Consider the following 16,822-nt stretch of genomic DNA (forward strand, 5'->3'; position numbering starts at 1 on the left):
CTCCCTAGATCTCCCCACAAGTCAGCACACACAGGTTAACAACACCTGGAACAGAAGAGGACCTTTGGAACCCAGCTCCCACGTAGTTACCATCTATACCAATTGGTTGGCCCTCCTGCTTTGCCAGTTATTAAATGTTTGAACATCACCTTTTGGAAATGGAAGGCTGAGAACCCACTTTCCACCACTTTCTCTCACTTTGAGCTGGAGCTTATCATGTGCTTCAGCGTTCTGCTGGTCAGGTCTGGCAGAAGGAATAGCATTGGTCGTTTGGGTATGTCTAACTGGCAGTTGTGGGCACTGATAGACTTGGGAAGCTGAACTGTAGGCTGGCAGGGAGAGGGTAGCCTATGTTGGTGGCTTGATTTCTAATGATAAATTAAATCCCAGCTATGGCTATTACAAAGAAAAGAAAAGTGGCTGATGATAAGTGTGTAGCTCCAAGTAAGTGAACTGAAGGGTGTGTTTTTATACTGAAGGTTTTACAGCATACAATGAAATAGGCACTTATTTAAAACAAAGCCATTTATTAAAATATTTCCAGGAGCCAGGCAGATAACATGTCTCATTTCATTGATTCAGGGATGCACATTTTGCTATTTAATTATCTCTGAAATGGGAATGGAGGTTTTGGATCCTGGCAAGCCATAGTTTAATGGCAGTGCTATTTCTTTCTTAGAGGCTATCAAATAGTGATATAGCTTCTAATCAATGATGTTTTAGATTAGATTAAATTGAGGAAATGAGTGATGAGTGGCGTGGACCAGGAAAATCACATCCCTTCATGTCAGCCTTTCATTTTGAAAGAGCAACCCCTCCCGCCATTGTTAACTGTGGAGACAGACCCAGTGTTGTGGGTATTCTGACTTTTCAGACGAAGCCACAAGTCCAGAAAGCTAGACTTTTCCGTACAAGTGAAACTTCTAATCTTAAATTAATGCCTTTTTTAAAACTGTCCAAAAAAATTTTTTTTAAGTGTGTACAAATTAGATCCAGCCTGTAAATGTTCTGTGATAATCTCTGTGTTAAGAACTCAGTATTAAGACACAAACCACTTTTTACACTTTAGTCAAAAAAGAAAAAAAAAACCAAATTTTAAGATTTAACACTAGGTTCAGAGGCCCAGAATAGCAAATATTGCAGAGGATATTACTTTATGTAGCTTTAAAATTTTCAGCTCATAAGATAGGAAAGTATAGTTATATATGTTGATAGTGTTGCATTTTCTGATTATAAAAATATATGATTACTTTTAAGACTGTAGTACTCTCTTTTGGCTGGAGTCTATCACTCAGCACAACTATTTTGAGATTCATTCATATTGCAGCATATTATGTCCCTTTTTATCAATGAGTAGTATTTTATTTCCTAGCTATATCACAGTTTGTTTATTCATTTACCTATATTGATGAACAGCTGGGTTATTTCTAGTTTTGGGCTATTAAAAGTAAACCTCTTAAAACCATTTGTGTATAAGTCTTTGTGTAGACATAATCTTTCATTTCTCTTCAATAAATACCTGGGATTGAAATGGTCGGATCGTGTAGTAGGTGCATATTTAACTTATTAAGAAACTACCCAACAGTTTCACCAATACTTGTAACAGTCAGTCTTTTTAATTTTAGTTATTCTAATTGGTATGAGTGATATCTCTTTGTGGTTTTAATTTATATTTTCTTTTCTTTTTTTTTTTTTAAAGATTTATTTATTTATGCATATAAGAACTGGGGTTCAGGCCAGAGGTCTCGGGGGTGAGAGGATTCACCAGAGCTAGAGTAGGGAACAGAACAGGCAGACTGACTGATATACACTGCTGAGGGGAGCAGCGGGTGAGACAGGAGAGGTCTGCTGTGCCAAGTGGGTTACTTCCCTGGCCGGGGATCAAACTTGTGGAGATCGAACTCATGCTGCAGTGGCTGTGGATAATTCATAGTGCCACCAGGGAGGCCCCTAATTTGTATTTTCTTACTAATAAGGTTGAGCAACTTTTCATGTGTCTATTTATCATTGATATATCTTCTTTGATGTATCAAGATACAACTGTTTAAATATTTTACCTGTTTTTCTTACTGAGTTTGGAGAGTTCTCTTTATACTCAAGATACAAGTCGTTTATTAGATATGTGTTTTGCAAATATTTTCCCCCAACTAGTGACTCGTCTTCACATTCTTTTCATGGGGTTTTAGGAAGGGCAGAAATGTTTAATTTTGAGGAAGTCCAGTTTATAATGGTTTTTAATGTCATATCTAGAAAATATTTGCCTATCTCAGGGTAACAAAGATTTTCTTTTAGAGGTATAAGTTCTATTTTGTTAATTGTTGTATATGGTGTGTGATATGAATAAATGACTTTTAAATTGTTTCATTTTTATGTTACACGTTGTCCCAGAACCATTTTTGTTGAGCAGGTTATCCTTTCTGTAAAAGTTGCCTTTGCAACTTTCTCAACAATCATTTGTTTATATATTTGAAGTCCATTGATCTGTTTGTCTAAATTGCCAGCAATAACCAAACTGCCTTGATTGCCATAGTTTTTTAAATCTTGATAAACACTTGTGTTAGACCTGTTACTTTGTTCTTCTTTTACAAAGTTGTTTTGGATGCTTAACATTTTTATAGAGACTTTAGAAAATGTTTGTCAGTTTCTAACAAGTCATCTACTAGATAATTTTTGGGTCCCTCCCCTGAACTCTATCTCTGACACTTTCTCAAAGCAATCAGCTAGGCAATCATGGGACTCACTTTTTAAATGTTTCAGTCTCTCAGGAATCACTGTCTTCTTGTCTGATGTCCTATTTTTTGAAAATCACCTTCATAACGTTTTGTTTGAATTATTTTTTTGGATTTGTTTTGGTTTTCTTGTTAGTTATTGGGTTATTTTAAGCAAGTAAATCTCCTTCATGTTACTTTGTCTTGGGCAGAGGTGAAAGTTTAAGAACAATATTTGTTTTTCCTCCCTCAAGGTCATTTGGGGTTCTGAGATTCTGTTGATTTAGTTCAGGACCTTTGAGAACTGTTTGGGTTCAGCTGATTCCTACTGTGGAGAATATTGTGTGTGTATATAATTTAAATAAACAAAGAATATTCTGTTTAGTTAAAACTGGAAAGCATCCTAAAAGTTTTACAAACAAATCTATATTAGCCACCAGCATTTTTTTTGATAGACTGCCACTAATCTCCAAGAAATCTTGGGTAGAATGTCAAAATTGTCCTAGATCCTAGCCTCAGTCTCTATGGGAAATGGAAATGTATATTTCTTAAAGTAACTCCAGAAATTATTATTTAATACTTTTTTTTATTTCAAAATTAGAGGACAATGTATATAAAAATATGCACGAATCCCAGGAAACCCACATATCCAACCACCTAGATGAAGTTGTTGCTGCTGTCAGCATAACGCCTGGAAAGAAGATCTCAAACAAGCTGCCTCTGACGGCCCTGTTCCAGCCTCCTGGAGAGAAACTTCACCTCTGTGAAGAGAAAGTGAAGGCCTTGTCCAGCAACCACAAAGTAAGAAGCCTTGCTTTTCTATACTGCATTGGTAACTTGAGAAGTAGGACAGTTTCAGTCATAGCCTGGGCTCAGGCACTGTGTATGAGGCAGAGTGGAAGAGCCACTGGGTGCAGCACTGGGGCCTCCCTCCAGGCACAGCCCATGTCATATTTGCTGAATGAATGCACACACAGATAAGCCAGTGTGCCCTGGCCTCTGCCAGAGGTGTGCTGGACTGGCTGTAGCAGGGTTTAACCTAAAACAGCCACTTCCCATCCATCAGTCAACAGTTATGAACTCATCCTGTGCACGAGGCTCATGTCCTGGAATACAGCACAAAGCAGATGAAGCTTCTGCTGTCATGGAGCTTTCAGAGGATGCTCTTTATCTTCTTGTTTTCTGCCTACTTCTTTTCATTCTCTCCTCCAAAATTTTACTCATTGACTTGTTCATTAAATATACATTTCTCTGCCATTTCTTATATCTCCTACCCTATTTGTCCATTCATTCATTTCCCAAATATCGACTATGTGCCGGGGGGCTTGCAGGTACTGGGGGCACCTGTGGGAAAGCCTCCGCCTTGGCCTCAGAGGGGCTCCTGGTTTGGCCTGGAGAATAGATGGGAGGCAGATATTGGTGGTCAGCATGGTAAGTTCTATAATGGACACAGGCTGAGGAGATATAGAGGCAGTGAGGGAAGGAGGGCTGGGAAATGAACCTGAGGTTGGTGGGACCACGGCAATTAAGGGAAGCCTGTGGGGATGGCAGTTACTTGATAGAGTGTTGGACTGGCTGGTTGTAGGTTTGACCTAAACCCTAAGACCTACAACCATCGGTTAGTAAACACTGACTGATACTGGTGCCTGGGAGTTGACTCTGCGAGGGACAGGACAACTGTGCTCTGGACAGAGGTAGCAGATGGACAGGAGCCAATGCCAAGGGTCTTAGGGTATGCAATCTATTTGGGGAACACCAGAAGCTGTCTGTGATTCAGTTGTTAGTGACATCGGGCAATAAATGAGGTTGGATTATGGACAGTTTGAGCTCTTGAGGATTTTTAACACCTTGGAAGAGGGTTTGATTTTCTTCTCCAGGCTCTGGAGACCACCCAAGGAGAATAAACAGGAGAGTGCCATGAGCAAGTTTGAGCTTCTGGAATGATCACTCAGGTCTGGCTAGCCATGTAGGAAGATGGATGAGAAGCGAGCCAAATTGGAGGAGGGGGCCAGCTTAGTGGATATTTGCAATACTCCTGGCAAGAAATTATGAGGGCCGAGCTACAACAGAGGCAGTACAGATGCTGAGATCTTTGGACAGGGAGCTGGAAATGTGAATCAGTGGGACCTGGCGGTGACAGGGATGGAGAGACTAGAGCGAGCCAGAGGGCATGTACACACTTCCCAACTTTCTCAACCAGAATCTTGCAAGAGAATGAATTCCTGATGCCCTGAGGCATTTAACACATGTGAAAAGCTAACTTCTGGCTGCATCTACAATGGGACTAAAACATTTCATGCGTTTCCTCACAGTCAGCTCCATTTTATGCTTTTGGGGCAGGAATCCCAAAGACATCACCTAGGACCCTGCTTGTGTATCCTTGTCACTACAATGCTAACTTGATCATTTAGTGAAAATGCTCAGTTTTCACCCTGGAATTACTGTTCTTCCTTTCATAATTACTAAGTATTTGTAATCACTAAATACTAAATTACTAAAATCATTTCATGGGATGATTCCTTAAGACTGTGTGCTGTGCTTTTCCTTTTTCCTTTTATTCCATTACGTGTCTCACCTTCTACTGTGCTACGCATTGTACTTATTTCTTATGTTTATTGTCCGTTTCACCCTCCCGAGAGAGCAGATCTTTGTCGTATTGTTCTCTGATGTATTCGAAGTGCTTAAACCACATCTAGCACATAGTCGCATAAATAGCCATTCAGTTAATAGATACTGCGTGGATAAAGGTTGATTTTGTGCTGCAGGACATGGGGCCCTCAGCTGACCTACAGGTGAGCCCGTGTTCTCTTCCCTGCAGTTCAAAGAGGCCATCCAGGAGCTCGTGCGCTGCATGGCGCTGACAAGGATCTGCTATGGCGACTCGCACTGGAAACTAGCAGAGGCTCATGTTAATCTGGCTCAAGGCTACCTCCAGCTGAAAGGTGAGCTCCCCTCAGACTGAGAAGGATCAGTCCTTTGGTTTCCTAGATTCATAGGAAATAGCAAGACTGAGTTGAATCAGCTTGCCCCAGATCACACTGTTAACAGGTAGTTTATCTAAGGCTCAGACCAGGGTTTCGGATACCAGGACACTGGTCCAGTGTCCTGGCATCTGCAGCTTCAAATGATGTTTTTGGCCAATAACCTGCTCCCTTTTCTGCATGACAGTCTTTTCCCTCTCAATTTAAAGTAAAAGCCACAGCTGCTATTTACTAAGATACCACGTCAACTATTTCCCATGTGTCATCTCCCTCCCCCTTCGTCACGGTCCTGGGAGGTGTGTCACATCATCATCCCCCTTCACAGTGAAGGAAGCTAAAGCCTTCAGGGTACATAGTGGTTCGGAGAGTTCATTCAGGGCCTTAGAACCCATGTTTTTGAACCCCAACCCACACTGCCTTCTGTAGATTTTCAAGTTCCACGAGGGACTGGACCAGTGTTGAAATACAGTCCTCTGGGCCTTTCTTACTTCTGAATGCATCATCAGCACCAATACATTTTGGGCAGGTTGATTAAGTGTATACTTAAAAAAAAGACAAAATCTTGTAAGAATTCCCATGGGAAGAACATACCCCAAATGTTCTCCATCAGAAATTATATATTTTTTCCTGTTTTACAGATATAGAACTAGCGCTTCCCATTTGACAACTTTTCTAGAGGTTTGAGATACGATTCCATATGATGAGGAACATAATACCGGAGTGTATGGTTGTGGGTGGAAGGGGGTGTGGAAGGAGGTGTCGGTGTGGGGAAGTAGGATGGGGTTAGCAAAAAGTCCAGAAACCTGACTGTTGATCCCCAGTGTCACCCTCACCACAAAGCAATAAACCCATGGAAGGAAGGGCCCCGGCATCCTGGGAATTCACTCTTGGCATTCACTTTCTGTTTGTTCCATTTTGCTGTATAGTGATCTGTTCCCATGTAGGAATAAGAGCGTGTAGCATGTTAGTCCATCACCTTATTGGGATAGGGACTATCGGGTCTTTGTAGATGTCACTCTACTTGTAGTATGTTAAAATAACTCTGTGAAGTTAGGATTATAGATGAGGGAGTAGAAAACTCACTCATGCCATTCAGATTACTGTCACAGGCAGACTGACTGAGATACACTGCTGAGGGAGCAGGGGGTGAGCCAGGAGAGGTCTGCTGCACCATGTGGGTTGCTCCCTCACCGGGGATCAAACTCATGCTGCAGTGGCTGGAGATGGCTTGATAGGGCTGTCTTTAACCCCTGTGCCACCAGGGAGTCCCCTTTCCTTGGTTTTCATAGTCATGACAGTGTTCTGCGTGGCCCAGACATCTCCATGTGCCACTTGACAGGACACGAAGGCCACCTTGTCAGATTCCTTAGCCATAGATTATCCATCCCTGCCCAACTGAAATAAAAAGAAACTGAGACCTCCTCTTCTTTCCCCACAGGGATGTCACTGCAGGCAAAAAAACATGCAGAAATGGCCAAAGAAATCCTCACCAACTCCATTGCGCCCCCCTATAACGATGATACAGATGTCTTCAAGTGTTCCATCGAGCTGTTCCACACCATGGGGAGAGCCTTACTCTCCCTCCAGAAGTATCCTTTTGCCTCTCATTTTTACAAATAGAAGTACATAGTATTTATATTTAATTCTCAAGACAAAATCAAACACTGATAGCTCAAGGAGGGTTTGGGAGGTATGTGAGCCAAGGATGTCCAGGAATGGGAGTCCCAGAATCTAGAGCTCAGCAGAAAGTTCCTTGAACACAACTCAGATTTAAAGACGCTTCAGAGAATTTGACAAAAGCAGAGAGACTCTCAAAGGAGCTACTACAATGTGGACGGATTATAAAGGAAGAATGGGTAGAAATTCAAGCGCGGATCAAATTGTCATTTGCACAGTAAGTTTCAAGTCTCACACTTTTTGAATGTAGGATGACTGGAGGTTCTTTGCCAAAAGAATCAGTATTGGGGCAGGAGAGCTTCTCCATGATTCTCTATGGTCATTGTCCAAAAGTAAATAAGGGGCCTCCCTGGTGGTGCAAGGGGTTGAATGCAGCGCTATGAAGCTGTCTGTAGCCTAAGCGGTGTGGGTTCTATTCCCGGCCAGAGAGAAACCCACATGGCACAGCAGACCTCTCCTGACTCGCCCGCTGCTCCCCTCAGCAGTGTATTTCAGTCAATCTGCCTGTTCTGTTCCCCACTCTGTCTCTGGTGAATCCTCTTACCTCCCACACCTCTGGCCTGTACCCCAGTTCTTGTATGCATAAATAAATAAATCTTTGAAAAAAAAAACAAAAGTAAATAAAAGAGGACCATGGGCATATTGGAGTTGCCACTATCAAGACAGACATGTGGGTGACACACACCTGCTAGATGTGTGGCTCTCCGCCAGCCTGGTCCTTGAGTTCTGGGCATCGTTTTCTTGACTTTCTATCTTCCTGCTCTCCGTGCCTGGCCCCCCGCCCCCCACCTCTGTGCTCTTCCTCACTCTCTCCCTTTTATCCTCAGCTCTCTGAATCTAAATACTTCAATACATTGATTTTATGATTAGGTCCTCAAAGTAGAAAGATTTCAGATATCTAAGTTCACGATGGTGGGAGATTTGTTTTTGTTCCTCCCACCCTCGTCCCATATCAGCAAATAAGTCCAACTGGATGCTGGAGCCTGGGGGGTGGGGTGCAAAGGACGAGCCTTGGGTGGTCAGCACACTTCTTCCTTTCCCAAAGCCCAATCCCAAGCCAATTCCACAAAACATTGGGGTGACAGAGCATGCTCACTCTTTGGAAGGAGGGGGTTCATGGGAAGAGAGCAGAGAAAGGCTATCCTAGAAGCAGCAGCGAATCCCCAGCTGACCTCCATAGAGACCCTTATTCACAGCTGGAAGAATTCTAACTAACCAGACTGCAGGCAAAGGCTGGTTCCCAGGAGAGCTCAGAGACCTAGTGGGATCTGTTTAAGAAGGAAAGGGCCCTGAGAACACCTGGTGCCTGCACATGGCTGGAGCTGGGAATGACCAAGTTTGACTCTTGTTTTTGTAATACATTTTGCATACGTCCACCCTTGTTCATTTGTGTTTTGCCTGGAGGTTATTTGGACTTGAAATACTGATCGTTCATTAGTCCATACAGAACCCTTGATATGCTTTGTGAAATTGATTTTTTCCTTTCATCTCTGATCCTCACTTTCATTCTGCCCTCTGCACATCAGAGATACCTATTTGAATGATAATTTATGTGTTTGAATATATATTTCTGAATAATAAACAGCATTGTTTCATATACTTTTAAAAAGTATTTTAAGTTTGTAAGAATTTTTTTGGAAAAAGATTTATTTATGCATACAAGAACTGGGGTACAGACCAGAGGTGTGGGGGGGTGAGAGGATTCACCAGAGACAGAGTGGGGAACAGAACAGGCAGATCGACCAAAATACACTGCTGAGGGGAGCAGCAGGCAAGTCAGGAGAGGTCTGCTGCGCCATGTGGGTAGCTCCCTGGCCGGGCATCGAACTCGTGCTGCAGTGGCTGTGGATAGCTTCAAACGTTGTGTCTTAACCCCTTGTACCACCAGGGAGGCCCCTAAGGAGGCCCCAAGTTTGTATAAACTTGGATATGTCTCACCCCGTTTCTTACTTTTCTCCATTTAGCAATGCTCCCCAGAACACACTTACCACACGTGCCTGGTAGTGATGCGCAGTCAGCTGGCCCCAGCTCCCGGCTCCCATGTGGCACTGCCAGGAACATCCTCAGGCAGCATGCCACTTTCCAAGCTAACAGAGACCTGCATTGTAAGACAGGAAATATACAAGTCAGAGGTTGAAGGTCTGATATTTGTTGCAGCTGCTGAGATCTGACCGGTGTTACTAATACCTCATGTTGTGCAGTGTTGCTACATAAGAGAGTAAATTATCCTTGGCCAGAATCAGCTCTTCTGAGCTTTCCAAATCAGCAGTACCAAACCTTGCCAGCAGATGGCGGGCCTCGTACACATCTGCGCTCCATATCCAAGCATGTAAGTTACATTCCAGGCTCTCCCAACAGTTACTTTTGCCTTTAGCAGAATTGTTGAAAACTTTACTACTTCTTTGCTTCCTGATTCTACACAGTGAAGTAGTCACTGGAACTTGCCTGACCGAACTGCGGGGTTTTCATTCAATCACTTTGCTCTTGTTTCTTCTTTAAAGTGTGACTATTTTGCCCGGACCCATCTGCTTTAGGAAGTCACCGGGCTTTGGTTTTGCGCATCTGTAGTTACACTCACAACCACAAGGGCCTTTTCTTTTGCCAGGTCTGAGAGCTGGAAGGCCAGGCTAATTGCTGAGGCAATGCTTGTGGGATTTGTTTCTCTTAAAAGGGGATCTTTGGTGCATCCTCTTCCTCCCTCTGCCTCGCCTTTTATGGTACCCATCAGGCCAGACCAGTTTTTTTCTCCTTCAGCTGACAGATAAGCAAGCAAGGGTGACTCATGCCCTGTGTCTCCCATTCCTGGCTGAGCCTGTGCCTTCTACCTGTCTCCCTGCCCCAGAGCCACTTCATCCACTAACTTGCTTATTAATGGTGGAGAGTGAATCCAAGCCTTTTTGTGGGCAGTTGTGGCTTTATTTTAAAAAATCACTAACAAAAATGGGTAAACGTTTCGCTAGTGCTAAATGATTTTCTATCCTGGGTACTGATTGACAGGTCCCCAGCGACAGATGGTATCTTTATACACACACAGGCACACACCATGGTGGTATGTATACACACACACACACACACACACACACACACAGAGCTCTCTGTGACCTTTGGTGTCTTCTGCAGCCCCCAGTGAGCCTGGCCACGCAGAATGAGCTCTCAAACGTGTCTGTGATATAAACACTCCTTAGCACATTAGGCCACCTTCCAGGTGTTTCTAAGAACGGGAGGTGTGTTGCTGATGGGGTGGCCTTCGGAGTCAATCAGCGTGCACTTAGCCTTCCCAGCCGTCGGAAGAAGGCAGGCCTGGTGCGTTCCTGTCCTGTCCAGGTGGGAACAATAGGCCGGCAGAGGGTTGCTGTGATGACTAAATGGACCCCACATTCGGGCATGGGGTACATGGTAGACCCTTTTTTAAAAAGCAGCCATATCATTACCATCCAGTGGAGCATTTTCCTGTCTGCAGTTCCATTCCAGACACGAGTTGATGTTTAAGTGCGTGCTTATCTCGTAGGCTCAGAGTCCATACTTTGGGCTGCCCCTGGCGTGCGAGATTCTCTGTATCCTTTCCTCTGACTAGAGAGTGCTAAGCATTTTATTTTTCTGTTGTTGCTCTCATGAACCACCCAGGCTAAAACATCATCTCCTATGCTTATTTTTTAAAACTTGAGACTTGTTTCTTTGGCTCACTTTCTCTTGATCTGTCATAGTCATGAGATTTCGAAAGTGATTTTAATGCAAGATTTCCAGACAGGAAAGGAAATGGGGAAAGTTTCTCCCTCAGCCAACCCTTCCTGGGGAGGGGTAGAGAAAACCAGGGCCAGAGGGACATCGTGCGTGCGTGTGTGTGTGTGTGTGTGTGTGCGTGCGTGCGTGTGTGTGTGTGTGTGTATGTATGGCTGTCCCCCCCTTGTTGAGGTGGTGGGACTGCACTTAGCACATGCTTCTCCAGAAAGCACACCCGGTGGCTTTTACCAAGAATTTTTGAAACTTCAGTAATAATAGCCTTTGCTTTTATAGCTTACAATCCACCCTAAATTGGTCCAACCCGTTATCTCCAAATTAAACTGTTGATTTCTGGATTCAGGTTTATTTTATGTTTTAGTTTATTCTAACACCTGGAGGTCCTTAATGTCTGCTCATGTAGATGTGTTTATTTTTCTTTTTATAGATTTCTTTTTATTTATTTATGCATACAAGAGTTGGGGTCTAGGTCAGAGGTGTGGGGGGTGAGAGGATTCACTGGAGACAGAGTGGGGAGCAGAACAGGCAGACTGAAATACACTGCTGAGGGGAGCAGCGGGCAAGACAGGAGAGGACTGTTGTGCCATGTGGGTCAGCTCCCAGGCTGGGGATTGAACTCATGCTGCAGTGGCTGGTGATAGCTTGACAGCGCTGAGACTTAACTCCTGCACCACTCGGGAGCCGTAGATGTGTTTCTTTAGAGTCACTCTCTCTGCACTATGTACTGTGCATAAAGACCCTGAGAAATGCTCATGTGTTCCAAGTCCTGCTTGTCCTGTTCCTGCTCCTGGGAAATGCCCTGCTCTCCTCCTGAAGGGGTGTTTCCCCTGTCAGTTCCTCCATGGCTCCATGTGCCTGGGATGCTTTATGCCTAGTTATCAAAGAAGGAAATCATTTGATTGTGAATTGTTTTTGTTTTGCTTTTTTTAAATAAATTTTTTTACATCATTGTTCATTTTTTAAAAATATTTGCTACCCCCCACCCCCTCAGGTGTAGTCCCCGTAGAGTTTCCTTCCCCAAGGCACCTGTGCACCATCACCTCAGTCCCCTGTGCTCCTCCCTCCCTCCCTCTGATCCCTCTCCCGCCTCCTCCCCTGCAGGATGTCTCTGGTTTATAATTGTCCATTTTTGCTTTGTTGTGTTTTGTACTGTTATTGTTTTTTTTACATGGATGTCTTATTTGGTTCCCCTATATTCCTGCTGTAAGTGAAACCATCCGATATTTTTCTTTTTCCTTCTGGCTTATTTTACTGAGCATAATTCCTTCCAGTTCCATCCACGTTGCTGCGAATGGCATGTGTTTATCTTTTTTGATTGCTGAGTAATATTCCATGGTGTATATGGACCACATCTTCTTGATCCAGTCATCTATTTTTGGGCATTTGGGTTGTTTCCAGGTTTTACCTATTGTAAATAGTGCTACAATAATGCTTTGCTTTGTTTTTGACTCTCTTCCTATTCACTATCCCAGTGACTGAAGAGATGCTCTTGACTTACACAAAATGCAATTTAAAAAAAATAGCTGTCTTAAATCTGGGGAAATAGACAATCACGTGACACAGGTAATTTTATTTACTTTTCCACTTTCTATTTCTTTATTCCCCTAAAGCTTTATTTTTGTCTTTCCCTTTCTAACCCTCTATCCTCATAATACACATTCCCTTTAAACAACTGCAAATAATTATTCTGCCAGCCTGCCTTCCATGTCTGTCCCCTTCACAGTTTCTAAAACCCATCTGAAATGAGTGTCTTGTCACGTGCGCTATGGAACTACTGTAGGTATGTTTTAATTTAATGCAAAATGCTTTAGTTTAAATTGTGGGACCTGCCCAATTAATATACTGCCACATTCTGTTGTTCAAAATTCTCTGTCTGGGGTGTCTGCTAATGCTCCACAAACAGGATTTCCTAGAAGGAAACCTCCAAGTGTTCCCGGCAGGTAGATAGAAATAGAAACGGGAAAATGTTGCTCTCTCAAACATTACATATGAGCAAATGGAGACAGACAAGATTACCTGAAATTGGCTGATGCTTTAAGTGAGTTAGAGATGGAGGTAAGACTATAATTGAGTTATTTCCTGATATAGTACCCCCTCAATTCCTTTTTTATTAAATATATCATGAAGCTAAAGTAATTTTATTTTCTATTTTCTTTCCTTTTATGTGAATAGTGGACTCTCATTGAGCTCCACAAGCCTCATTGTGGGTTACATTAGCTTGACTGCCTCCACTCTGGGCTGTGCTGTTAGTTCCAGGCCCTGGAATTGCTGGCAACAGCGACTTCAAAGGGTGAGGGGTGGAAAGTGGCTTGTATACAGTAAACAATAGTGTTGTATCTGTTCATCTTTTAAAATATCCCAGGCTTATAAAAGTATAGATATTGCGTGTAAATACCAGTGTACACAATACCAAGTCTACAATGCAGAACATTTCACATAAATGGTAGCCTGTTATGTGTTCTTCCCAAGCCTGCTTTCTTCTCCACACATTACCAGCCATGATTATCCTAAAGTTGGTATTTTTCATTCCCCTGAATGTGTCTGTGTCTTGCCATAACAAAACAGTATAATTTTCATATTTGAAAGCTTGATATGTCTGTATCTTTGTGAAACTGGCTTGAAAAAAAAGATTTATTTATTTATTTATGCATACAAGAACTGTGGGGGGTGAGAGGATTCACCAGAGACAGAGTGGGGAGCAGAACGGGCAGACTGATCTGACGCTGCTGAGGGGAGCAGTGGGTGAGACAGGAGAGGTCTGCTGGCCATGTGGGTAACTACCTGGCCGGGGATTGAACTCGTGCTACAGAGCTTGCAGATAGCTTCATAGTGCTATGCTTAACCCCTTGTGCCACCAGGGAGGCCCTGAAGCTGGCTTTTTAAAGACTTTGCTGTTCAGTCCCATATAAGCCACAAGTTGGGAGGGGAAGGAGTTAAGAGGCTTGATTCTATGTAGGTATTTGATGCCAACCTGGATGGCATGGTCTCCTTTGCCAAGCACTTGTGGGCACCTTACCTGTTTCTCACAAGCACCGGTTTGGACCCCAGTGATTAGATTGGGAAGCCAGGGTCCAGAGGAGTTTTGTTCTTGCTGGAGGCTGTGTATCCGGAGATATACAACCTGCTCCTGCTGTGCACTTGGGATGATGACCCTTCCTCTCATCCTGGTCTTGTCTAGACAGTCTCTGAGAGTCAGGTAGTGGGAGGATGATTTTTTAATACCTGAAAAGGTGGCATGATGCTAACTCAGAGTGCTAGGCTGTTCTCTGGGCTGAGAGTGCTATTAGATACCTACAAGTTGCCCTTGGTGTCCACCATTACAAACCCCCAGATACTTTTCTTGCATGTTCCATTTCGGGAAAGTAAGAATTGTTGACATAATGAATTAGCACGTGCCTTGTCTGCTTTTCTATTTCTTCTCATTTGTGAGCTTGATCACTAAGCTTTGAATATTGCTGCCTTTTAAAGCTTTTGCCCATCTGAAGTCATCTTGGCTTTTTTTTTTTTTTTTTTTTTGGCTTTATTACTCTTCCATGACTATTAGCTGCTTTGGAGACAAGGGACCTATTCTTTCCTTCCTTGGCACACTGCATCATTTATGAACGCAAGAAAGGAAGATGAATACTTTTTTCCTCTGCTTAAATATCTATGGCGCTGTTCAGGATAAATTAGATGGGGAAAAAAATCTGAAATATGTGACTTTCTTTAGATTCTAGACCAGAGATGATTAAACTTTTTCGGTTAAGGTCCAGACAGTAAGTATTTTAGGCCCTGTGGGCTATGTGGTACCTATTGGCCTCTCCTCTACCCTACCTTTGCAAGTCACCAGAGGATGTGGCAGTGTGCCAATAAACTTTATTATTTACAAAGATTGACAGTGAGTAGATTTGGCCCCTAGGCCAAAGTTTGCTGACCCCTGTTTTCAATTTAATCTGTGCCTACCAGAAATCTCTTCTTTGGCTAAGTGGTTTATTACCAACCATATGTTTCAAAGTCTGTATCACCAGAGATACAAGCAGGTTTTCTCTTCGAAAATAAAATATGATACTTACAAAGCTAAGCATTACCCACTGCCTTCTAAGCTAAATAAGAATCAGAAGGCCAATCCGGTATTACTAGGTCCCCTATTAATTTTTCCCTTTCCAAGATTAGAGTTGATGTGAGCTACAACTCTACTTGGTCTAGAAGCATATCTATCCCTGACCTCTCCTCTGTGTTTTAGACCTTTTTTAAAAAAACAATAATAGAAGGTATTCCAGTTCATAACCTACTTAGTGAGAATTTTATTTCATTATGGCCATCTGAACCACAGATCTGAAAAGTACCTTTACCTCTATCAGTCAATCCCTTTGATATTTATTGTAGCGCAATGACTGTCAAAAATATCCAATGATTGAGTTGAAAACAAGGTCCATGTTTTGTGATCTCTTAGTTATTTTCTCGTGTAATATCTCAATTTTACCCATGGATAATTTGAGAATTGTAAGGCCTTTTTGTAATAAAGATTCTGGGGTGGAGGGAAAAAGGAAGGATTGCCCCCAAACCTGTTTAGAGCCAGTGGTTTTCATAGACACAAGTGGAAGAGCAGCTCTGGTAATGACCAGCTTTGTTATTTGCAAATGACAATTTATGAATTTTGTACACGACATTTTTCTACACAAGAAAAAACTTCTCATAATCCTAGCAAATATTTTGGAGTAAAATCAATAGAGTTTTAATAGAAGAAAATTTTAAAAACTTAGAAAACATAAATAAGAAAAATAAAATACTCACACTCATAACTGTCACTAACATTTTAGGGGCCAGCTTTTAGATATCTCTTTACATATGTGTGTGTGTACATCAGATATAAAATATTCACATGCATGCGGTGTTATATGAAGTATTTTTGTAATCTGCCCTTTTCATTGAAAAATATATAGTGAGCAGGGCCTCCCTCGTGGCGCAGGTGGTAGAGCGCCGCATTGTGAAGCTGTCCGCAGACTCTGCAGTGTGGGTTCGATCCCAGCCAGCCGGCGAGAATCCTACATGGTGCAGCAGACCTCTCCTGTCTCGCCTGCTGCTTCCCTCAGCAGTGTATTTCAGTCAGTCTGCCTGTTCTGTTCCCAGCTCTGTCTCTAGTGAATCCTCTCACCCTCCCGCGCATCTAGTCTGTACTCTGATTATTGTATAAATAAATAAATCTTTAAAAAAAGAAAAGAAAAGAAAAAATATATAGTGAGCATACTTTTTTTGATAAATATGGATCAACATTAACTTTAATAGCTACGTGACATTCTGAAGTAAGGATTATCACCTACTTGGACAATCACCTATTGTATTTTAAGTGCTTTTGTACTTTTCCACTATTTTAAAGAATACTTAGGTAAACTTTCATATATATATATATATATATATATATATATACTCATCTCCTTTTCCTGCCAGATTATCTCTCTTTTTTTTTTTTTTTTTTGATTTTTTTTTTTAAGATTTACTTATTTATTTATTTATTTAAGCACTGGGTACAGTCAGAAGCATGGGAGGGTGAGAGAATTCACCAGAGCGGGGAGCAGAACAGGCAGACTGATGAAATACACTGCTGAGGGGAGCAGTGGGTGGCAGGAGAGGTCTGCGCGCCATGTGGGACCCTCACCCGGCAGCCAGGGATCGAACCAGTGCTGCAGAGGCTGCGGGCAGCTTCGCAACCCAGCGCTCAACCGCTGCGCCACCGGGCAG

General features: G+C 42.6%; 1 protein-coding gene across 1 annotated transcript in view; it reads left to right on the plus strand.

Moving 5' to 3' along the window:
• Nucleotides 1-3,329: 3,329 nt before the first annotated feature.
• The window catches only part of TTC23 (tetratricopeptide repeat domain 23), a gene marked incomplete at both ends in the record, with an annotated part of 52,826 nt that continues 39,333 nt past the window's right edge, over nucleotides 3,330-16,822 (plus strand). The window contains 4 exons of the mRNA XM_084253658.1: nucleotides 3,330-3,509; nucleotides 5,527-5,650; nucleotides 7,128-7,278; nucleotides 7,458-7,583. Of these exons, the coding sequence (XP_084109784.1) occupies nucleotides 3,330-3,509; nucleotides 5,527-5,650; nucleotides 7,128-7,278; nucleotides 7,458-7,583 (581 nt within the window). The remainder of the gene's footprint in view (nucleotides 3,510-5,526; nucleotides 5,651-7,127; nucleotides 7,279-7,457; nucleotides 7,584-16,822) is intronic.

Source organism: Talpa europaea, assembly GCF_964194135.1.
Source record: "Talpa europaea genome assembly, chromosome: 14".
Lineage (NCBI taxonomy): Eukaryota > Metazoa > Chordata > Mammalia > Eulipotyphla > Talpidae > Talpa > Talpa europaea.